Source organism: Natrix helvetica (genome assembly GCF_964273705.1).
Source record: "Natrix helvetica genome assembly, chromosome: 2".
Taxonomy (NCBI): Eukaryota; Metazoa; Chordata; class Lepidosauria; order Squamata; family Natricidae; genus Natrix; species Natrix helvetica.
The window spans coordinates 136,761,821-136,786,067 of record NC_138552.1 but is presented as its reverse complement, the minus strand read 5'-3'; the positions used below and the strand labels follow the sequence as shown (position 1 = coordinate 136,786,067).

Here is a 24,247-nt window from a genome sequence, read left to right as displayed (position 1 = left end):
TAGTGTCTTAACCATTAGACCAGCTACAAATGTGCTATGATTTTAGGTTTTAGGACACAAGAATTCCGTGTTAAATGAACCATTACTGGTGGTGGTGATTGGGAAATTAGATTGGGATAGCGAGACCAGATTTTCAAGGTATTATCCTTAAAAAATGTTTTGTAAGTCTTTGTACCCTTGGTTTGATCATAGATATTGAACTTACAGTTACAGATTTGTTAAATATCTGCAATTTATTTTGTGTTGAAGCGTTCTCCATAGCGCTGCTTGGAGAGTCCAAGGATGGGTTAACACAGCCTGTTTGCCCATGGACTGAGTAGATTTTTCCCCTCTGGCCACGCCTCCTTTGCCTCTTCTGGCTCAGTTTTTAAAAACTCAGTCCGCCCGATAGGACGAGTTTTGGGGAACCCTCAGCTTTGAGCAAATAGGCTGGGTTCTCCAATAGTAAATTTAGAGTATTTTATGTGTTGATATTTAGTTGTTATTAGGATTTTTCCCCAGGTTTTATTATTTTGACTTTTTATTTTCCTTTTTTCTATTTTTTACCAAGAAGAGGATTTACTAAAGTAAGGCTGAGGCAGCGATCGGTTCCACAGCTGCTTAGTCGCAGCTGGGGGAACAAGCGAGGCCGCTTGTCCGGCGTCTGCTGGCGAGCGCAGGGAAGGACGGCAATCCCCGTGTTTCCCTGGTCGTTTTGGAGGAGAGGCTTTTAAAAAAGCCCTTGCTTCTCCAAACGGCGTCTTTTGCCGATCGGGAGAGCGGCGGCCATTTTGAAAAGCGCTGCTTTGGCGCGCTTTTCGGCTGCAGCCAATGGGAAGCGCCTGGCCCTTAAGTGAGGCTTTTGGCGCGCAGAAGAACCGGCGGCCATTTTTTTGAGACTTTTTTACTGTCCGGAAGCAGCAGCAAGCAGCAGAGCTCTCCACCTCAAGCAGACAGCCGCAGAGGATTGCGAGGGCTTGCCTGGGTCTCCAGCAAGCTTGAAGTTCCCCAGCCAACTAAGGGGAAGTGGCAAGGAGTGTCCTGGTGCCTGATCCAGCCTCCCAACTGAATCTGCAGACGCTTCTGGAGCCGTCGGGCCAGCGTCCACTGCCCTTCCCTCAGCAGCGACCTCTTCGACTCAAGATCAACCAAGGATGGCTGATGAAGGTTTGGAGCGAAGGGAGGAGCTGGCAGGGCCATCTGCAAAGCGCAGTAGGCCAGATTCCTCAGGCCAGGGGAGAAAGGGAAACAAGGGCGCTGGGGGGAAAGCTTCCCACTCTTCAGCTGGGAGCAAGGCCCCCAAAATTCAAGGGGACAAGGGGCAGGACTCCCTAAAGGACAAGTCTGCTAGGCCCCAGGTTCCCTCTGCACCCTTACCAAGTGAGGCTGGGCCAGTTCCTTCCCCACCCATCCAGAGGGAGATAGAGCAGGGGGAGGAAATGGGGGATAGATCCCCATCCTTCTGTGATAGGGATTCCATGTCAGGATCCCCTGCAGCCTCTCTGGGTTACCCAGGTTCTCCTAGCTCTTCAGTCAGGGAGGATATCCCCTCCTTTCAATGCTGTTTTCACGCAGAGGATCAGAGAGATCCTCCTAGGGGTGCCAGGGGACAGGCCTATGACCAATCCAGGCCTGTAGAGGACAAGGGCCCAGCTATGTCAGCAGAAATGAGGGATCTCATCACGCAGGCTATTTCCCAGGGTGTGGTAGAAGCCATGAGGCTACAGGAAGGCAGGGGTGGCAAGGCCTCTAGGCCTGCTCGCCCCCTGGGGGAAAAGAGGACCAGAGTACTCGATTCCCCGGGCACTTCTATCACCACAGAGGTGTCTACGTGGGAGGAGGAGACTGCTGAGGACTTTGCTCTCTCGGAGGATGAGGATATGCCTCCAGACAAGCCCTCCTTCACTGGTCTCTTTAAGCCATCCTTATTCAAGTCCATCTTACACAAGGCCAGAGCCTCTACTGAGCTTGGTGCCAAACCTAAGGACAAGGAAGTCCCCTCTACTTCCCAGGACCTCATGGCAGGGCTGTTCAGCGAAACAACCCCTGACCCAGAACTGATACCAGTCCCTGACATGTTCATGGAGGTTATCCAGCGCCAATGGGCACAGCCAGGTACCCTGGCCAACCCCAGTGGCGCAGACAAATCACTGTATCCCTTAGAACCTAGGCTGGAGGATGTATTGAAGCCTCCAGAAGTGGATGCCCCTGTGGTCTCTCTGACCTCTAATTCTAATCTCCCGGCCGAGTTATTAGAAGGGTTAAGGGCAGAGGATAAGAGGGCAGAAAAGGCTTGTCTCAAAACGCACCAGGCGGCTGCCTGGGCGATCAAAGCCTCCACTTCTGCCTCGTTCTTTACGAGGGCATCCCTATTATGGCTGCGCCAACTCAGATCTCAGCCCCCATCTGAAGCATCTCGTTGGCGACATGATCTTAACAAGATCATTACGGCTGTGGAATATGCCTCTGATGCATCTCTGCATGCAGCGAAATTCGCCTCCAGGGCACTAGCGTCCAACATCACTTCTCGCCGCCTGCTTTGGCTTCGACACTGGCAGGCGGACATGAAGGCTAAGTGGAAGCTGGCTTCAGCTCCATTCAAGGGAGAGAACCTCTTTGGGGATTCCCTAGAGAAATTCCTAATTGAGACAAAGGATAAGAGGAAGGTCCTTCCTTCCACCTTCAGGAAGCATGACAGGAAAGGTCAGGGCTCGTTCAGGAAACAGGCCTTTCGGGCACAGGAAGGCGCCCAGGCCTCCTCCTCTTCATATTCCTCCCAAAGACAGTTTAACCAGTCCTCTGACAGGTCCCAGGAACGAAACAACTTTTCTTCCAGGGGCAGACAATCCAATCAGGGGTCCTTTCGGAAGCCCTTTCGTGGGGGATCCCACAACCGTCAGTTTAGACGTGGGAAGTGACCGTCTGGGGTCTCCTCCCATCGGGGGCCGCCTGCAATTCTATGCAGACCGTTGGGAGGAATCAACCTCGGACAAGTGGGTCTTAAATACCATCAGGAGGGGTCTAACCTTGGAGTTTCTATCCTCTCCTCCGCGGACCTTTGTTCGCTGCCCACTATCCAAGAACCCTGTAAAGAGGGCTCTCATGCAGGCAGAGATAGATCATCTTCTGCAGATCAACGCAATAGAGGCAGTTCCTCCAGAACAGGAAGGGAGGGGGTTCTATTCCATTCTCTTCCTGGTCCCCAAGAATTCAGGGGGGTGGAGGGCCATTTTAGATCTGAAGCGCCTGAACAGACATCTGGCCTACAAGCGCTTCAAAATGCAGTCTCTTCAGTCGATCCTAAGCTGCATGCGACAAGGGGATCTGCTCACCTCCATCGATCTCAAGGAGGCGTACCTGCATGTGCCCATCCATCCTGCACACAGGAAGTTCCTGCGCTTGTGTTACAACGGAAAGCACTTCCAATACAGGGCGCTTCCGTTCGGACTTTCTTCTGCACCCAGAATGTTCACGAAGCTTCTTGCAGCTGTGGGGGCCCACCTGCGCAAGCTTCCAGTCCGCCTGGAGTGCTATCTGGACGACATCATCATCCACTCAAGGACTCAGCAGCAAGCGGTGAGAGATGTAAACGTCACAGTTCACACCTTACAGGACCACGGTTTTTCCGTAAACATGGAAAAAAGCAACCTGACTCCTGCCACACGCATACAACACCTGGGCGCCATAATAGACTCAGTATCTTGCCAGGTGTCCCTGTCTCCGGAAAGAATCCGCAACCTCAGGAGCAGGATCCGGTCGTGTCGCAGGAACAGGTCCTGGCAGGTAGTGCAGCTATCCCAACTGTTAGGGATCATGATTTCTTGCCTCAACATAGTTCCCTGGGCACGTCTTCATGCAAGGGAACTGCAATGGTTCTTGCTTCCAATGCAAAGAGCAAAGATCAGCAACTCCACCAGGAAAGTTCGCATCCCATCAAGAGTGACTCGGTCTCTGAGTTGGTGGCAGTCTCGAGCAGTGGAGAAGGGCTGCCTATTCAGAGAACCCGACAGGATCGTGGTAACGACCGACGCCAGTCTCTACGGTTGGGGGGCGCATTGCCAAGGTCAGCTGGCGCAAGGCAGGTGGTCCAGCGCGGAGGCAGCCCGGAGCATCAATTGGCTAGAACTCAGGGCAGCCTGGCTTGCGCTGAAGAGATTTGCAGAACAGCTGAAGGGGCACCACGTTCTGCTACTGACCGACAATGTGGCCACAAAGGCTCACGTGAACCAACAAGGAGGGACCCACTCCAAAAGACTCATGACAGAGGCGGAGGCCATAGGACGATGGGCAGAGATCCACTTAGCGTCGCTGAGGGCGGATCACATCTCCGGAACCAGCAATGTGAGTGCGGATTGGTTGAGCCGTCAGACCATCGACAACTCGGAGTGGCAACTTCATCCGGACCTGTTCGCACAGGTGGTAAGGAGGTTTGGTCTCCCACAGGTCGACCTGTTTGCCTCGGCGGCAAACACACAGCTCCAGCGGTTCTTCTCCCGCTACAAGTCAGCACAAGCGGAGGGGACGGATGCCCTGAGGTCCAGCTGGCCTCCAGGGCTTCTATACGCGTTTCCGCCCCTCCCTCTGATCCCGCAGGTGATCTACAAGCTGCTGAAGGAGGGGGCGGAGCTCATTCTGGTGGCTCCACATTGGCCCAGGAGATCCTGGTTCGCGGACCTGGTCGATCTGTCTGTGGAGCAACCGTGGAGAATTCCTCCAGACCAGGTATCCTTGCGTCAAGGGGCCATCAACCATCCAGAGCCCCAGTGGTTGCAGTTAGCCGTCTGGCACTTGAGGGGCAGCTCCTGAAGGACCAGAGCCTCTCAGACAACGTCATTAAAACCATCCAAGCTTCCAGACGTCCGGCCACTACTCGCATTTATGACGCGACTTGGGCTGCCTTTTCTTCCTGGTGCAGCAAATGGGACATTGACAGTGTGGAAGCGTCCATCCCTCAGTTATTGGACTTCCTACAAGAGGGCTTGGACAAAGGACTGGCACCAGCCACTCTCATGCGCCAGGTTGCTGCATTATCCACCATCTTAGCCAGACACCAACTTCAATCCCTGAGTCACCATCCTCAGGTCAAGAGCTTCTTGAAGGGGGCCTACAACATCCGACCCCAGGTGGTGCACAGGTACCCGACCTGGAACCTACCCTTTGTCCTGCAGGCATTGACAGCGGCTCCCTTCGAACCTTTGAGGAAGGTATCTCTTCGACATCTGACTCTTAAGACTGCCTTCCTCATAGCCATTACCTCAGTCAGAAGGGTATCTGAGATTGCGGCCTTCTCGGCCAAGGAAGAGCTGTGCATCATCCACCCAGACAGGGTCATCCTACGGTTAGACCCCGCCTTCATGCCGAAGGTGAATTCTCATTTTCACAGGTCTCAGGAGGTTATCCTCCCGAATTTCTGTCCCAGCCCTCAACACTCCAAGGAGCGCAGGTGGCACAAATTGGACGTGCGAAGGGCAGTCCGCATTTACCTGAAACGAACTAAGGACATCAGGCACTCCAAGGCCTTCTTTGTGTCTTTTCAACCAGGCTCGCTGGGTCGCAAGGTGTCATCTTCAACCATAGGTCGGTGGCTGCGAGCTTGCATTAAGATGACATATGACCTTCAGGGCAAGCCGGTTCCACCTCGTGTAACGGCACATTCCACCAGAAGTGCGGCCACGACCGCGGCCTGGGCGACTCAAGCATCTATTCTGGACATTTGCAGAGCGGCCACGTGGGCGTCTCCCACGGCTTTCATTAGAAACTACAAGATCGATTCCTTTGCCTCTGCCGAAGCCTCTTTTGGCCGTAGAGTATTACAGAAGGTTATTGAGGCTCCGGACAATGTCACTTCTTCCCGCCCTGGGACACAATAGCTTGGGCATGTCCCATCCTTGGACTCTCCAAGCAGCGCTATGGAGAATGACCGTTGTCTTACCTGAACGGTCGTTCTCATGGCACTGCGGAGAGTACAAGACCCACCCAGGGTGATTGTTTAGCTCCGAGATTGTATCTTTACACAGGTGTGAGCTGAGGACGTCTTCGTCGGACAAGACCTCGTTTTTAAAACTGAGCCAGAAGAGGCAAAGGAGGCGTGGCCAGAGGGGAAAAATCTACTCAGTCCATGGGCAAACAGGCTGTGTTAACCCATCCTTGTACTCTCCGCAGCGCCATGAGAACGACCGTTCAGGTAAGACAACGGTCATTTTCAGTGTGATTTGTTTTAATCTGTGATATTAGTGCATTCAAGCACTTCGATACCTTCGGCCAATTCGCTCACACAGAGAGGGACTCCTCCGGGTGCCGTCCACTAGGCTGTGCCAGTGGGCGACGTCCAGGGGAAGGGCCTTCTCTGTGATGGGCCTGACCCTCTGGAATGACCTTCCCCCTGATATTAGAACAACCACGGACCTCCGCTCCTTCCGTAAGAAGCTCAAAACCCACCTGTTTAATCTAGCCGGCTTGGCCTAATTCCAGCTCTCCCACCTCAGTCTGTATTTTTAAATTTTGGTCTTAGGCTAAGTTTTTAATTTTTATAAATTTGTACAAGGGTTTAAAGTTTAATTCAATTTTAACTATATTTATGATTATTTGTAAGGTTTTTAATTTGGTACCTGTACACCGCCCCGAGTCCCTTTGGGGAGAGGGGGCGGTCTAGAAATCAAATCAAATAAATAAATAAATAAATACCTAACCCGGAAAATGAAATAGACATTTCAAAATAAAACAAAACTTTTTGTCTCTGCTTCAGTGATGGAACGGAATGAATGCCAAACAGCCTCAAGTTCCAAATCTGAGGAAAGCAGCTTGCTGGACTTGCCTGATGATATAACTCCAGAACACTTTCTATTGAAGCCGAACCCTGGGGAAGATGAAGCATTTGATTTAATGCTACCAGCAGTTGACGCAGGTAAAAGCTGTTACTATTCTTGCACTCACTAAAAGGTGACCCAGGCAAAGGAAGCGGCTTGTGCCTACAAGTCTAGTGAAAAAAATTCCAATTAAAAGTAGGAACTCATGGGCATATGTCGCTATTTGCCTTATTAAGCATTGATCTCACAGTGCTTTTTAGTTCAGGCTTCAGATTAGCAGCATTGTCCAGAATGATGTTGTCTTTCACAAACTCCCACGCTGGCTTGAGAGCAACCTTGTTGTTGCTGTCTTTCACCAGGCTTTTTTTACCTGTGTAATTCTATCATTTCAGTATTTCTCAGAAGGGGCTGTTTTATCTGTGCGCTCTGGGTAACTAATATTACTTGCCGCTTAAAAATGAGTTTTAGAACATAATTACATTTGGAAATGAGCGGAAGAATAACACATACAAATGACCATATGCTGTCTGAACTATTTGCTTGTTAAAAACAATTGTGCTTATTTGAAGTGTGGCGGGGGAGGTAGAATATTGATACTGGTTGGGTTCCCACATCACATAACACATAAAAAAGGAAGACATTTCAACAGCTTGCTGTATAAAAAGGGGAAATGTGCTTGATTCCGCAATACTCAGGCATGTTAGTCTCTGTCCTTGTTCACATCTGTCAATTCCTTTTTTTAAAAAGGAAATTGAACAACAGCAATCTGTTGTCAACACTTCTGAATAAAGAAAATCTAGAGCCAACAATGGCTGGGTTCACCCAGCACACAAAAGCAAAGGCATATTTTTTTCGTGACTTAATATATCGTGTAAACCCAGCTGTGGTAGTTTGTAAATCATGGGGCTATGTTTCAGAGTATTCATTATTTGTGATTTATTCACTAAACTTTGGCTAAATAAACAAGACCTTAGTCAATCTATAGTAGCCTTTCTCCAATCTGTTGGCCTTTTGGAATGGTGGTGTTAATGTCCAACACACCATCCAAAATGAAAGAAAAGTGAGATGACAATAGTATATTGGTGGGGCAGATTTTAAAGTCTCATTGCATTGCATTGCATCATGCAGTGTTGGTTTACAATTTTTAAAACATGTCCTGTCAATTGTTTGTCAACTTCATGTTTATCTAGGCAGAATAAATGACATAATTACCTTCTGTCTCTTAAACTCCTAATATAGGGTTTGTGGGTTGGGTTTATTACTGTGTATTAGACCTCAATAAGTCACAAGTTAAGATTATTATGATAGGTTTTGTATAAAACCAACATAGCATCATAACTTTCTTCAAAATTGTTCTAGAGGTTAAATGCATGTATCAAAAGAAAATTGTTTTCTTTCTCTATGCTCTACTGTTGACTCTTATAAATGATTCAGGCCTCTCTTGCCCTGGGAGTACAGAATTCTACACTTTCTTTATACGAGACTTTTATATTATGAATTGCTGTATCCGGTGACATTGTATTGTTAATATGATTTCATGTATTATGAAATTCCTTCACAAAGGGTTTTCTTCATAGGAGTTAAGATGCTGCACCTTGTATCTTGCAGTGTCCATAGGTTGCCATAGGTTCACCATCACTGGCCAGACAAGTGTCCGTCTAATCTCTTCTTAAAAGCCTCCAAGGATGGAACATCTACAACAGGGGTGTCAAACTCATATCTTCACGGCATCGTCACGTGACTCCCCCCCCTTTGCTAAACCAGGCATGGGCATGTGTGACACATCTGGGCCACAAGTTTGATAGCCATGATCTACAACTTCTGAAGCTGTTCGGTTGGTTAATTGTTCCCACTGTTAGAAAATTTCTCCTTAACTCTTAGGTTGCTTCTCTCTTTGCTTAATTAAGAGGGCAGTTAGAATATTGTCTCTACCAGCACTTCTATTACAGCTTTAACTGGAGTTAAAAGTATATGCTTGTCAATATTTGTTTCCATAGTTCTCTTGGAAAAGAAATAAATGGTGGATTACAGCAAATGATTGCATTGCTTATCATTAGTGCTTTCTTTTCTGTTATAAATGTGTAAACATCTAACAATTTTGTCTGAACATGCCAGAAATGCTTTATTTTCTGGCAAAAAATTACTGTGACAGAGTTCCAGAGGAAGAAATAGTGGACTAAAAATCACTCTGCAAAAAGAAAAGCTGACAACCATGAAAAAGAGCTAGTGGCTGGCTCTTCATGTCAGCTCTCCCAGATAAATCAGACATGAAACGTGACTAGAATTAATTTTATTATACTATAAGCTACATTAACAGATTCTTGCAAGTCTGAAAGTGCAGGTGGCCTTTTAATGTTTGAGCCATTCGGACATTAATTCCTAAGTTTCTTTCCCTGACCTTTAAGCCATTGGTTGCTTCTGCCTGTTGCCTGATTCTTTCTTGGCAGCATCTTTTCCTCTCATTCCCCAAGGTCATCCATAAATTCCATTACACTTCAGACTCTCTCTGGACAGGGAGAGGATGGAAGATTGCCTGTATGCATGCCAAAGAGTTACTCCTCCCAAGGAGAGAACAAGACAGCAATTCCTGATAGGTTTTGAGCATTGGAGACCATGGGAATAGGCATCTTGCTCACAACTACAGTCAACATCTTTTAAAGGACGCTATGTTCACAAACTTCATTTTTAAATCATGTTCAGAAATTTCTTATTTTGAAAACATCAAGTGAGTTTTCCTTCAATCCTTCATGAAAAAAACAATTAATCATAAGTTTAACAGTTTAAAAATGAAATGGGAGATAAGGTAAATAAGACTTTGATCCTAATAAGTTATAAACCGATTAAGCATTTGGAATAGGATTTTAGAATTAATTATGAAGAATCCTTCCTGTGGGAAATAGATCCATTTGGACTTTAGCATGGCAAAATAAAAATCAGAATTTTAAAAATTGGACACTAGATGGAACTAAAGATTTTAGTTAAAGGAGAAACTATTTAAGCCTGATTAACAGTTTCGGTAATATGCTGGGGCGTATGAAATGAAACAAAATATTATAACACTGAAAATACTGAAGGACACTTTTGAAAAACAGAATAAAAAACGGGTATCAATAATGTCAGTAACAATGTTTTCTTGGTCTTTTGAAAAACAGAATCAGAATGTCAATAAATAATGTTTTCTTGGTCATCTCCCATATGGACTATTGCAATACACTCTACATGGGCGATCTTTCAAAATATCCATAAGCTGCAACTAGTGTAGCACGCGGCAACACAAGCAGTTTTAAGCACCCTTAGAGTTGTGCATGTAACACCTCTGCTACATGAGCAGCATTGGATGCCAGTTTGCTTCTGGGTCCAATTCAAGGTGTTGGTAGTCATCTTTAAAGCCGTTCATGCATGGGCCAAAGTTATTTGAGGGACTGTCTTCTCCTATCACAACATCCTGTCCAATACAGGCAGGAGAGATGTGTTGCACGCGTTGAAGAATTTTGACTGATGGGATCTAGGAAGAGAACCTTCTCTTGTTGTTTCCCATGCTCCCTCGAACATCTTACCCCTAGAAATGAGGTGGGCTCCCAGTCTTCTGGCCTTCAAAATGATGTTCTGTCAATTTTCATGGGGGTCAGGGAGTGCTATGCAGATCTGAGTTGGTTGTCATTGTGACGGCATTTTCTCTGCCTTTTAAACTTTTTAACTCTTTAATTTTTAAAATTCTGCTTTTAACTTTATTGTTATTTATATTTCTAAAGTATGAGATGTTTGTAGTATTGTAAACTTCCCAGAATAGTTTAGGTGATGTATGCAGGACATGTGATGAGTGAATAATTTTTTTCTTCTTCTTCATCACATTCTTACTTTTTTTCTATTTTCTATGTTTTTTCTTCTCTGTATATTCCACTTTTTCTGTTTGTCTTTCTTTTAATTTGTTTCAGATTTTACTATTGTAATTAATGTTTTAATAAAAATTATAAACATAAAAAATAAATTTATTGTGGCAAGACAGTTAGTCCTCAGGTAAGGGCAGTTTGCAACACTTTGAAATAATTCAGAAAAATTACTTCAGAGCATATGGGGTGCTATGAGATCCTGCTTCTGTAACATGGACAGCTCAGACAGCTTCATGATGCATTGGGACCAACATTATCCTCTCTGTCCTCTTATTGGCTGGGTTTGGGCATTCACATAACCTCCATCAGCTTTACCAAGTAGATCACATATGACCCGATAAATTGATGCACAGACAGATAAGCTAATTTTACTTTATTATAAAGCTGCATTAACAGAACCCTATAATTCTGAAAGGACAATTATCCCATTGTCTCCTTTACAGGCCAAGAAACTAGGGAGGGTCTCTACTGAGCCCCTTATCCAGTGGTGGGATCCTACTGGTTTATCAACTGGTTTGGTGATCGTGTGCTTCACACGTGTGCACAGTTTGGAGAAAATTTACCTTCAGCATTACTGCTGGGGAGGAAAACAGCTGAGGTGCAACAATCTGCTGCGCAACTAAGTAAAGTGCAGGGGCGGGCGGGCCCACTTGATCGTCGGAGCAAAACGGTTCACTCCCAGCTGATCATTGGAGCTACCAGTTCTCCTGAACCAGAATCTCACCCCTGCTCTTGTCCCATCCACTGTTTAGCTGTGGGCTATGCTCACTCTTATTTGACTGTTCCCTAGACAACATCTTTTTTTCATCCCATCTTCCAATGTCTTTTCCCACACATCTTTACATCCATACCTCCCACCTGCCTTGCCAAGCCCAAATAAGAACATCCTGTGAAGAGGGCCACCGAGTTCTTGGGAGATTTCACTCAAAAACATTGTTTTTGTGGGGGCATAATTTGGGGGCATTAAAATAATTAGATTCTTTCTGTTTTGCTTAGTGCATTTGTGGCGAGCTGATTCTGCTGTTTGGGTTGAAGATTTGATTAGCAGCTCACCTGCCGCTAATTGTGATGGCAAATTGAAAAAGTAGGCACATGGAGTTCTGTATGGCAAAAATGGTGGTAGATTGGTTGAAGAGGAAGAGTTTCAATGCAAGAAACTTGCAAACTGATTCTCTTTGGAAATATGGTGATCAATGGATGTGAGTACAGTATTCAACAGTAAATTCTATCACCAAGCAATTTTTGGGTCTGCAGGACAGGTCAGTGTTGCTCAGAATAGCTAATGCCGACAAGAGGAATCCTTCAGGAATATGAGCAAGTCTGTATGTGTGATCAATGTGCTTAAACTGTGGTGGTTTTGGTGCTTGCCTGATGCCATTATTGGTTCAACCTAACATGTTCATGTACTCTACAAACATGATAAAGTGGGAAAACACTAAATCTCAGCTGTATTATTGCAATATTACTGAAGCAGATAAATGGTTATTATGGGTATCTTCTTGGATTTCTACTCCATCAGTTTGTTTTAATAAATTAATGAGGCCATTGTGTGATTATATTCTAATCTATAAACAAGAAGAAAAGTTCAATGCTATGGATTGTTTAAAGGTCCAGCTGTTAGAAACAATCAGACTGAAAGATAATTAGCTATCATTGTTCTCCCAGAAGCGTTCATAACATTGCTTTGGTTTGGAATAGATCTTCCTTTCCTGTTTTGGAAACCAGCAAATCCATAGAGATAAACTCTTGTTTCTTTTTGGTATGTGTAATAGGCCATGTTCACAAGACAGGCTGAATTAAGAAGCTTGGTTAATGGGTTTGCATTTGTTCTCATTTACCTCTAACTCTCTGGTCATGTGTTAAATTTGTGACAACTGTTGCCTTATGTACAGAATTTATTTTTTGCTTAATTTATCAGACAGATATACGCCATTCATTCTTTTCACACCACATCTTAAGTCAAGATTTGCATAATCATGACCTATTGAATAAATAACTGAATTCACCCATCACGTTAAAAGTAAACCATGGTTTGCAAACCATATTGGCTGAGCTTACATGGCATACTCATCCAAACTGGCAGTGTAACAAGTCAACTGCCACTAAATGGTTATATTCTTACTAAATTAATTACAACCTGTACGGTTGTATAAGGATTTTATATTGCTTTCCATTTGAGTGATTTGGATTAGACAGGTTATCATAAATTTTAGTGTACCTCAATTTTTATTATCGTTAAAATATGTATTGATTTTGTAAAATATTTCCAAATCGTCCAAATCTTCAGTCTGTTTAAAGAAACATTTGTTTTCATGAGTATCAATCTTATCCGTGTTTATTCAGGAGAAGGTTCATAGAGTTTTGAGGATAACTAAGCGTATATAGGACTATGTACTAATAGTTTCTTCAGAAGTAAGTCCTATTGCGTTCAGTGGGATTAATTAACTAAGAAGGGCAGCCATACACAGCTGTCATCTTTTCTAAGTAATTATGTCATTTGTTATAATTCAGTCCATCAAATTTGTTTCATATGAAATAGATGAAAACTTGCTAGCTTCTGCAGGCAGGAAACATGAAAGGAAGAATCATGGGAAGAAACAGTTTTAATCAGCCATATTGTAAAAATGATCAAATGTAAAGAAGCTTCCACTAGGGGGCTGCCAAAGAATTGTTTATACCGCACAATATTTTGATTTTCTAGATTCCTGTGTAAGAAGCAGGAATATTAGCCTTTGCAAGAAGCATCTGCTATATATTTTTGCAGCATTCCGAAATCTTTCACAATTTTCAACATACTGCCTTCCAGGTATGATGCTGTTTAGATTTAATATTTTAATATTTTTAAGATTAAATTTTTTTGTTGGAAACTCTGACTTTCCCAGATTAAACATTAAATCTGCCTATGACACTATTTTTATACATTGCATATATCTTGATTACCATATGCACAAATGGTAAGGATATAATATATTTCCCTCTCCCACTACTTTCTCCCTCTCCCTCTCTCTCTCTCACACACACACCTTGTCCAGGATATGTTTCTGCTGCTGAATTTCACCCCTACTTTAAGGCTGATTGATGTACCTGTTGTCTTTATTGGCCACCTTTATTATTGATCCTTTTTTTTCACTCTGCTCCTTGGCTTTCATTAACAGTCACCAGATCAGTGTCATCTGCGTAGTACAGGTTTTTGATGATTCTTCCTCCAGTTTTAAAACTACACCTATCTTATTTCAATGCAGCTATTTCCAGTATATTGTCAATATAAAGTCTGGATAGGAAAGCATTCAGCCTTGTCCCACTCCTTTATCAGTCTGCGCTCACCATGTTCCATTAGGACTACGGCTTCTTGTACTGGGTATAGTATGAGGCAGTGAGATTCGGTTTTTCCTAAGTATATTCCGTAAAAGTCAACAGAACAGAAGGGTTTCCTGTAATCAATTAAGCACATAGTGACTTTCTTTGGCTTTCTCAATTTTCAGTCTTGCATCAGCAATAATGTCATGTGTTGCTTGGCCTTTTTAAAAGCCAGGTAGAACAGAGATCCCCAATCCGTGGTCTGTGGACTAGCACCAGTCCGCAGCATGCCAGAAACCGGTCCGCACAAACAAGCGAAGCCCCATCCGCAGGATGGCAGCACACATAACACCACCACCACCTCTGATCCATAGAAAAATCTCTTTCCATGGAACTAGTCCTTAGTGCCCAAAAGATTGGAGGCCACTGAGCTAGAACATCTGGCATTTCTCTTTCCATGGAGGCTTCTAATCTGAGTTGGATTACCCTAAATATTATTTTGCTTGCTAGAAATTAAGGATATTATATGATAATTTGAACAATCTGTTAAATTTCCTTTGGTGTTGGTATAGAGACTCCAGATTTGCTGCCACAGTTTGGTTAGACTACCTTTACAGATTTTTCTATTGCATGCCATATTCCATAACAAATATCCCATTAATTCCTGTAGCCTTTCAATTTGGCAATAGTCACAGTACAGATATAATTTCATATTCTAGTGCCTGAGGTTCTTGTAAATAGAGAGTAACTTCTAAGATACCTTTGATGCTGACATCTGTACTTGATGTTCTGTATATGCTCGACAATATGTTCTCTTATTAAGTTTCACTGCTTTTTTATTTCATTTTCTTTGCTTAATTTCAGTTCCATCATAATGATTGAGTTCTATTCTGTAGAACTGACCATGCAGAAAGGAAGAGAACAGCTGAAAAACTGTGACTAATCTGCTATATAGTGATTGCTTCTTTTTTGCCCATAGAGCACTTCTGGATAATACCATGATTAAATTATTTTGAAAAGTCCGTAACTCTTAATAAGATTGTGTGCCCCCACCTTTATCCCAGCATCAATCATTCAACAGTATAGCCTTTCTCAATTAGTGCTTTCAGATATGTTGGAATTTAACTCCTCCAGCACTGCCAACTACTAGGGAAGGCTATGTTATGATGTCCAAAACTATTCTGTTTGCAACCCGTGTGTTAACTCAAAGGTGTCAAACTTGATTTTATTGAGGGGCGCATCAGGGTTATGTTTGACCGCGGGGGATGAGGTGGAGGGACCAGCTTGATGTCATTCATGTCGGGGTTGTCTGTGGTGGCTCGAGCACTCTGCCAGCGAAAATGGGCTCCCAAGCTCTGTTTTCGGCTGCCACGGCCTCCTGCAACCCTCTGCCAGGAAAACGCTTACAGGAGGCTGTGGCAGCTGAAAACAGAGCTTGAGAGCCCGTTTTCACTGGCAGAAGCACCCCGGGCTATTTCCTGGGGCAGCCCCACGGGCCAAATCTAAGTACCCGGCGGGCCAAATCTGGCCCCTAGGCCTTGAGTTTGATACCCCTGTGCTAACTGAACTCCCCCATTTTATATTATTATCCATGTACCTGGTAAAAAAATTGGAGCTTAGGAAAGTAGCCTATTTGTTCCAGATCTTTGAGAATTTTCTTCTGATAACTTTTGCAACCCAAAGACAAAACAATTTACATGCATGCTAGTTTAAGAAATATTAGGGGTCTTAGGTAACCAATCTGGGCTAGAATTTCAAAGAACTTTTTACAGTTAAGCTTACAAAATGTTCTTGTAGAAGAAGAAATTCATTTATATTCATTTATATGTAGATTTTTTCTTTTCTGATAAGTGATATCCTTCCTTCAAGACTGAACTTTCTATATTGCCTTAAGCAAAAAATGGAAATGCTGTGAAGCGAAACAGGAAATTAAATTTTAATCTGTAAAACTGAAATGTCTTTTTTAAAGATAGAAAATAACCTATATTTTATGTAACATTTTCCAAAGCAAAAGCAAAATGTATCAAGCAGAAGATATTGTAGGGGATATATTGCAGTTGATGTCTTTGACAAGCAATAACTGATTATTCTACAGAGAATCGAAAGAGAAGATTTAATTAAAATAAATGTTTCTTTTTGTAATTGAAAAATGATAAAATTCTTTTAAAAAAAGAAAGAGAAGATTTAATTTTTATTCAAGCTGAAAACATACTATCTTTTGCTACGTATAAGATTACTGAAACTCAGCTATTTTAATTAAAAAGACTGCTCCTTTCTCCCGCCCCCTTGACAGGTAGTCCTTGACTTACAGCAGTTCATTTAGTGGCTATTCAAAGTTACAACAGCTCTGAAAAAAGTGACCAATGACCATTTTTCACACTTAGGACCTTTGTAGGATCTCCATGACCATATGATCAAAATCCAGATGCTTGGCAGCCGATCCATACTTATGAATGTTGCTGTGTCCCACAGTCATCTGATCACCTTTACAACCTTTGGACAAGCAAAGTCAGTGGGGAAGCCAGATTTACTTAACAACCGTGTTACTAACTTATCAACTGCAGTGATTCACTTAACAACTGTGGCAGGAAAGGTCTTAAAATGGGGCAGAACTCACTTAACAAATCTTTAACAACAGAAATTTTGGGCTCAATTGTGGTCGTACGTTGAGGACTACCTATACTTGAAGAACTACTACTTTTTAAATTTATTTTCCCATTCCACCAGATCCAGCAAGAGAAGGCATGTTACAGGTTCCAACAGTTAGGAACTTTTGGTAGCACGTAGCTAGCAGGCCTTTTCTGCAGTGGTGCCCTTACTGTGAAATCTCCCTCCTTGAGATGAAGTTGTCTGCATCACTTCTGAATTCCTGAATTCTGAATTCCTGAAAGTCTTTTAAGACCAGGCTATGCCAGCAAGCCTGGGGACCCCAGGGAATGGGTAAACTTGTGAGGTGGTTCCATTGTTATTAATACCTTTTTGTCTGTTCTTTCCTTGTGTGTTCCAGTTTTTATAAACTTTTAACGGTTTTATAATTATGATAAAAGATATGCATTTATTCACTGTTTTAGATTTGTTGTATAAACAAGGTTGCTTTGGTAAGACTGATGGCTATATTAGATAGATAGATAGATAGATAGATAGATAGATAGATAGATAGATAGATAGATAGATAGATAGATAGATGATAGATAGATGATAGATAGATAGATAGATAGATAGATAGATGATAGATAGATGATAGATAGATAGATAGATAGATAGATAGATGATAGATAGATAGATAGATAGATAGATAGATAGATAGATAGATAGATATCCTTGTTTAGTTTCCTTTTTTATTTTTTATTTTGAAAGTATATTTTTTGACCTCCAAATTGCTAAAATAACTTTAAAAGAGTAGTTGCAATATTAACATATACATCAGGCTTTCTGAATAGCTCACATTCCAGAACAGACTGAGAAGTCCAGATGGAGGCTATCATGAATGAAATAAAGGCTAGTGGCAAGTGGTTTGTTATTGTCTAGTGATCGTTTTATAGGAAGCTTGGGGCAAGATAGGAAGGTAGTATTCTGGAAGAGTATTCTCATTATTATTATTTTCTTTCCTCTGTCTTTTGCATTTTCCCTCTATTCAATCATGTCCAGTTCTCGTAAAGACATAAACAAAAACCTTGCCATTTTCTTGACAAGTCCCCCCCCTTTCCCTTTTTCTAGGGCTGAGAGAAAGTCGCTGGTCCAAGATCACCCAGCTGGCTTTGTGCCTAAAGTAGGACTAGAACTCACAGTCTCCTTGGTTTCTAGGCCAGCAAGTTAACCACTACACCAAATGGGTTCTCTCATATCAAATTCTGTAGCCTTCTAAAATCATCTTTGTGGCTAAGGCAGGACCAGAGCTCAGAGTCTCCCAATTTCTATCCTGATAGTTTAACCACTACACCAAACTGGCTCTCGTTTTGCATAAAATCGTTTTTTAAAAATAGTTACTTGGACTACAGAGCGTATCTATAACTCCCAACTTGCATCACCCACAGATTATATGTATACATACAGAATCCCTAGCCAGATTTTTTATGGGACCAGATGCATCTGCAGTGATTCCCTGACTGATGGGTTTGATACTCTCATTTGGCAGTGTTTGTCATTTTGCATAGCACAGTTCAGCTTGCAATTCTTCCAAATGATGTAGTCCTTTGATAGTGCCGGGGTGGGGGGGGTCGTTGCTGAAGCCCATCTCATGTGAATCCTTGTTTAAGACCCTGGGGTTTTAGAGTCTCTCTCATCTACTTGCTATCTATGCATTTTTGTCCATTTCTCTTTCTGATATTCTGTTACCCTCCTCATGTGATCACCAGGCTAGTTAGTTAGTTTGTTTATAGAATTTATATGGCTGCCCACTCACTTTCGGTGACTTTTGGCAGCTTACAAAAAAACAAAAATAAAATTTACAAAGAGTAAAAACAATAACTCCTTAGCTCCCCAGAGACTTGTTGATCTCTGTTTCCATGTGCTAACAGTCTTTGGCTATCCTTTTGTGGCAAACTGATTGGAGTCATTCTAGAATAGGATAGATTATACATGGAACAGGGTAATATATAAATGAAAACCTGTGATTAATTCTGATGATGACTCAGCCTCCAGAGAGCATTTGCAACATTAAATAAGACTGGAATCTTTAGCAGCGTGCCTTTGGATGTATCCATCCAATCAATAGGTTTGAAAAACCAAGAAGTCAAGAGATTGTTCAGTGCTTGAATGCTAAAAGTGCATTGTCATTCTGTACCTCTAAATATGCAGCTGAAAGCTCAGAAGCTAGAAAAGTTGAAAACTGCATATACTGTTGATTTGTTTCCTTGTGTGTTTGTGTTGCTTCAATGTCTTTTTTTCCTCCAAGGAATTGAAAATGTCAAATTCTTTTCCCTATTTTGCACCCACAACAATTCAGCAGAACAGCTTAATGTGAGAGATAGCAATAGCACTTAGACTTATATACTGCTTCATAGGGCTTTACAGCCCTCTCTCAGTGATTTACAAAGGCAGCGTATTGCCCCCAACAATCTGGCTCCTCATTTTACTGACCTCGGAAGGATGGAATGCTGAGTCAACCTTGAGCGGGTGAGAATTGAGCTGAATTAGCCTGCAATACTGCATTCTAGCCACTGCGCCACCACAGTTCCTTGATATTGATTGGCCCACCGTTTTAGAGTCTTTCTGCCTGGCTTGGTTAAATTCCTCTCTTGAGCCTATTCTTGAGCTGACAGAAAACTATACTTCTGATTCCGTTCCTGATTCTGGTGCTTCTGTTCTGAGTTCCAGTCTAATGGTGGTATCAGGATTTAGGGTGTGTAGAACATAATAAACAGAACCAGTGGTTATACCTCTGGCTTGGCTCTTTCTTAATGTTGTCTGCTAGCAGGAAGCCATCCACTATCACAATGTTGAGTGACAGTTTTGACAGATGTGTAGACTTACAGATTTAGCTATCCCTTGGAATGAAGCAGCTAAGTCACAGAGAACGGTTCTCTACTGTGTATCACTGCCACAGCTGTCCTGTGCCTCAAGTAAGTTGCCAGACAGTTGATAATCCACTTGGCTATGAAGTTCCCTTACTCTGCCATTCAGTAGTTTGGGGCCCTGGAGAGTTGCAGGTATCATGCAGTTAGTAGCTGTGCCTTACTCTGACCTACACCCAAAAGAAGAAAACAGAGGAGAATGGCCTGGACTTCCAGAGTAGGAAACTTCTCAGCATCAGCCCAAAGTGGCTAGCCAGAGACAGGTTTATGCCACCATCTGTGGGCCACCTGATTGTGTTGTTAATAACCTGGACTGAAAAGCAGAGAAGATTATCCTTGCCATTAAGTTGCCACTACTTGCTGTTTACTGTTTTAAAAGTTTTAAACACAACTGAAACTTGTTTCTATCAAAGAGACAGGATGTCAGCGATGTCATGAGGGCACAGTAGAATGAAGAGGCTGCCAAGGCATGTTCCTGCTGCGACCGACGGGGAAAGGTCTCTCGTAACTTTTATGTCTATTGAGCTTAAGATTCCCCTAGTCATAAGCACTCCAAGCTGTACTGTTTTATAGATGGTCAATATTTCAAGCCCTTGATAGACATTACTGCATTGTCTAATCATTAAAATAATCCTGTAGGGGTGGTATTAATTAGTTTCACTTTATTGCACATTAGGGAGAGGCTTTGTGAAGAATTCATAGCCAAGGTGAGACTTGGACTGGGACTATGATTGAGTCTCTTAATTATACTTGCTACTGTTAATCATGAATGCTCCTACTAAGCAAAGTTATTCATATTTTCTTTATTTTCTTGTAATACTTTTATCTATTCATTGGTGATGGCTGAGGTCTACTGAAACTCTTAATTGCTGTTTTATGTAGGGTCCTTATTTTAAAAACAACAACATTAGTCCTCCATCTCTGAGTGGGCGAAAAAAGGCTTCAGTTAAATGTCAACAACCTTGGAAAGGGAAAGAGGCAGAGAATTAATATCCCTGGAAACGTTTGCTCTTTCTAAAATGGAGGGTTTCTTCCCTTGCTTCATCTGATGGTTAAAAAGTGATGGTTATTCATTAAGTTGACCTGATAGAAGAACATCCTTTGATATTGGATTTCTGTTTTTCAATATAGAATCCTCAAAGCAGGTATTTTTTTAGTTGATCTGCAGAGATTTTGCAATTTACTTTCTGGCAATTAACATTTGAGCAAAGACTACTTTTGTAACTCAGGCTAGACTTCTATTTAACATTTTCCAGAAAGCTGCTGTAATTTATCTTTAGGATAAGTTAACACAAAACATATTTGTTATCAAAGAACTCACTCCCAGGAATAAGCAACAAAAGATCTCCCCAATGCTTGAGGTCAAGGTTAACAGAATTTGTGGCTGTGACTGAGTAAGATTAAATCATGTAAGTTTAAAAACCTTCCCAGTTTTTTACATCACCAACAGAGAAAGTTGTCAGCTCCTTTTAAAATATTTTGACGGGTCCATTAGACCCAGAAAAGTATTTCTGATGAATTAGGTTCATTCTTAAATAAGTATATTTCATACATTTTGGTGACTGAACCTATTGATTTTCCAAAATTGGATATTCTCGTTCTTCCTTTCACAGATTTTAATATAGGTAATGTTAACTTTAATTGCACTTTTAATATCATATAACATTAAATTATTAGTTTGCATTCAGCACGATCTCTCTTAAAAAGGTAAAAATTGCGAGCATCACATATACTGCTAGACCAGCAACCTGTAACTATTTGAGCACCATGGACCGGTTCCATGAAGAGAGATTTTTCCATGGACCAGAAGGGTCATAGTTTCACATGCTGCTTGCATCCCGTGGATGGGGCTTCGCTCGTTTGCATGGACCAGTTTTTGGGATGCTGCGGACTGGTGCTGGTCCATGGACTGGGGATTGGGGACCCCTGTTCTAGACCACATTATTTAGTTGTATAGTTTACAGTTGTTTACTAATATACTGTATGTTGCAGTTGTACATATATCTGTATATTGAAGGCAAGTCAAACTCAGAGGACAACAACAACAATAATAAATGAGAAATAATAATAAAGAAATTGAGTGTTGTCCTGATTGTAATTGGAGCCCTTGGAGCAATACCTAAAGGGCTACCTCGCTATTTGAAAATTCTAAATTTACCGGACTTGAACATTCTGACTCTACAAAAAACCATCCTACTTGGAACAACTTATATCCTCTGACGTTACCTTAACAGTTCCTAGGTCCTTGGTTAGGACTCGAGCTGTTGGGCTACCAACCAGCCCCAAAGGCTGTGAATCTCACCAAAGATTAACTAATAATAATAATAATAATAATAATAATAATAATAATAATAATAATAATAATAATAATAATAACAACAACAACAACAACAACAACAACAGCGGCAGCAGCAGCAGGCGCCTTTATTGTCATTGTACATCATGTATACAACTACATTGGTTTAGCCTCTACTGGTGCAATCCATAACAGAAAATACAAGACAACATGAAATAGTATAGAGAATAATCCTTATACAAGTAATTGGAGAGGGAAAAAAAATATTTAAAATTTTTTAAAGGTGCCATTAAAAATCAATTTATTTAAAGTATTAATCCCTGGTTTAGCCCAAGCTTTCCAATAAAGTATCTCCACTACTTTCAGGTTTGGGTTACATCACTTCTAATGTGATTCGGAATCAAATTGTAAATCTACTTATCTACTTTTAGGCAAGCAGACCTTGCACCTTTCAAAAGATTAAACAAAAATCCTAGTTTTTTGTATTTGGGTCCTAACACATGCTAGGATTTCAAAATAGTTACCTAGTTGCTTTCCAAACATACCCAGGGGGAAAATCATAATAAGTCTCATTCCAGAAAAATGTAGGTATTAAGATAAAAGCTCATTGACATAGCTGAAAATCTGGTAATCAAAGGGTTCTAGGGAATTAATCCTACCATTAAAATAACTCATTTGTCTATCCAATAGCAATTAACATAGGAATCCCTCTTAGGATATACAGTAATACTGTAATGTAGTAAAGGAAGCATTGCGGTGATAGAACTCTCAGTCAAAAGGATTGTATCTAAATTTATTGTAAACTAGGGTTGAGTACTACAGTATTGTGTACATGTGGACACATCTATAATGAAAACCATTTATAATGCATGGTTTCACTAGATAAAATGAGCATTTTATTTCATTTTATAATCTGAATCTCAGACTTGTAATCTCATGGTAGTGAGATCAGGATCGGCAACAATGATTTGAATATTAGTGGCATGTTTAGAGCAGTGAGTTATGGCTTGTACCTTATGGATATCTGGAAGTCTAGTTCTTTATCAAAGAGTACTAATGGCCTATTCTTTAATACACAATCAGATTTACGGGGGTAGGGGATGCTACAGTCAGATACTGAATTATGCCAAGTCTGAAAACCAAAACTCTGTTTACTCCAATGCAACAAAATGTATGTCTCAATCAAAAGAATATATTTGAATTTAGAAATATAACTTAACAACTTCCTAAACTCAAGTAGCATCTTAAGCTTGCCAGCCATTCTGAAGTTTCATTCTCTAGCAAGACCTTGATGAAAGGAGGGGGTAGGAACAAGATGCTTTACTTAGAAATTAGTGGCTCTAGTCTAGAGATCAAAACAGATGATCTTGATGCAGACTCTGTTGCTAGGGTAAAGAGGGTGATGCATTTGTTTTTACTCCAAAACAGCCAGATAACATTCAGAAGCAACTTAGGTGGACATCTGCCTAGTTTGCTGAACTGTAAGAAAGAGGAGGAGATACAACATAATCAGACTTGGAGGTTTCCCTTATTAAAGCTGTTAGATATTAACATATATCACGGCAAGTCTCCTCTCTGGTCCGCCGCTACGGCGGGAAACAGGTATCGCTCTGATTGGTCGAGAGGCGTACCCGATCCCTATAAAGGGGGAACCCTCAGACCACAGAGCAAGCTGGATCACTACTACTACTAATAAAGAGCTGTTAAGTCACTACGTGTCCGGAGTCTGTTCTCTCGTTGCCCGAATCTAACATTGGCGACGAGGGTGGGATCGAGAGACAGATAGGACGAAGAAGCTACCTCCAGAATCCCAGGATTCGATCCAGCCCAGGAATTCGGCAGAAATTCCGGCAGCCATCTCAGGCCATCGCAGCGCGGCAAATTCAACGCAGAGAAGATGGCGATGCACACTCCTCCTGCTCCGTTCGACCCGATGAACGACCAATGGGAGGCATACATGATTCGTTTTGAGTGTTTTCTTGAAGCAAACGAATACACGGGAATAACCGATTCCCGAAAGAAGAACATCTTCCTCAGCTACTGTGGGCGAGAAGTTTTCAACACGGCCAGAGACCTCTCCGAGCCTACACCGATACAAGCGGTATCATGGGCGGCGCTACAACAGACTCTGCAAACTCATTACGCGCCAAAACCTTCCCGCCACGTTTGCCGCCAGGAATTCAACACGCGGAACCAGAAGGCGGGAGAATCAATCAACCAATATGTTGCAGCCCTACGTAAAGCAGCGACTCACTGCGAGTTCAGGGATCTGGACGAGCATATCCTGGCAAGACTTATTTGTGGGTTAAGGGACATTTCGCTACAAAAAAGGCTGTTGGCAAACCCAAATTTAACCCTACAAATAGCGCTAAACGAAGCAAGGGCATCTGAATCAGCGGAAAGATCATCGGAAACCATACAACGCGGGTTCAACGTGAGCCAGCCAGCACCCAGACACGCCAGAGT

At 42.3% G+C, this 24,247-nt stretch overlaps 1 protein-coding gene across 1 annotated transcript in view; it reads left to right on the top strand.

Moving 5' to 3' along the window:
• The window catches only part of SHLD1 (shieldin complex subunit 1), a gene marked incomplete at its 5' end in the record, with an annotated part of 56,117 nt that overhangs the window by 6,068 nt on the left and 25,802 nt on the right, over positions 1–24,247 (top strand). The window contains one exon of the mRNA XM_081943867.1: positions 6,725–6,883. Coding sequence (XP_081799993.1) covers positions 6,725–6,883 — 159 coding nt within the window. The remainder of the gene's footprint in view (positions 1–6,724; positions 6,884–24,247) is intronic.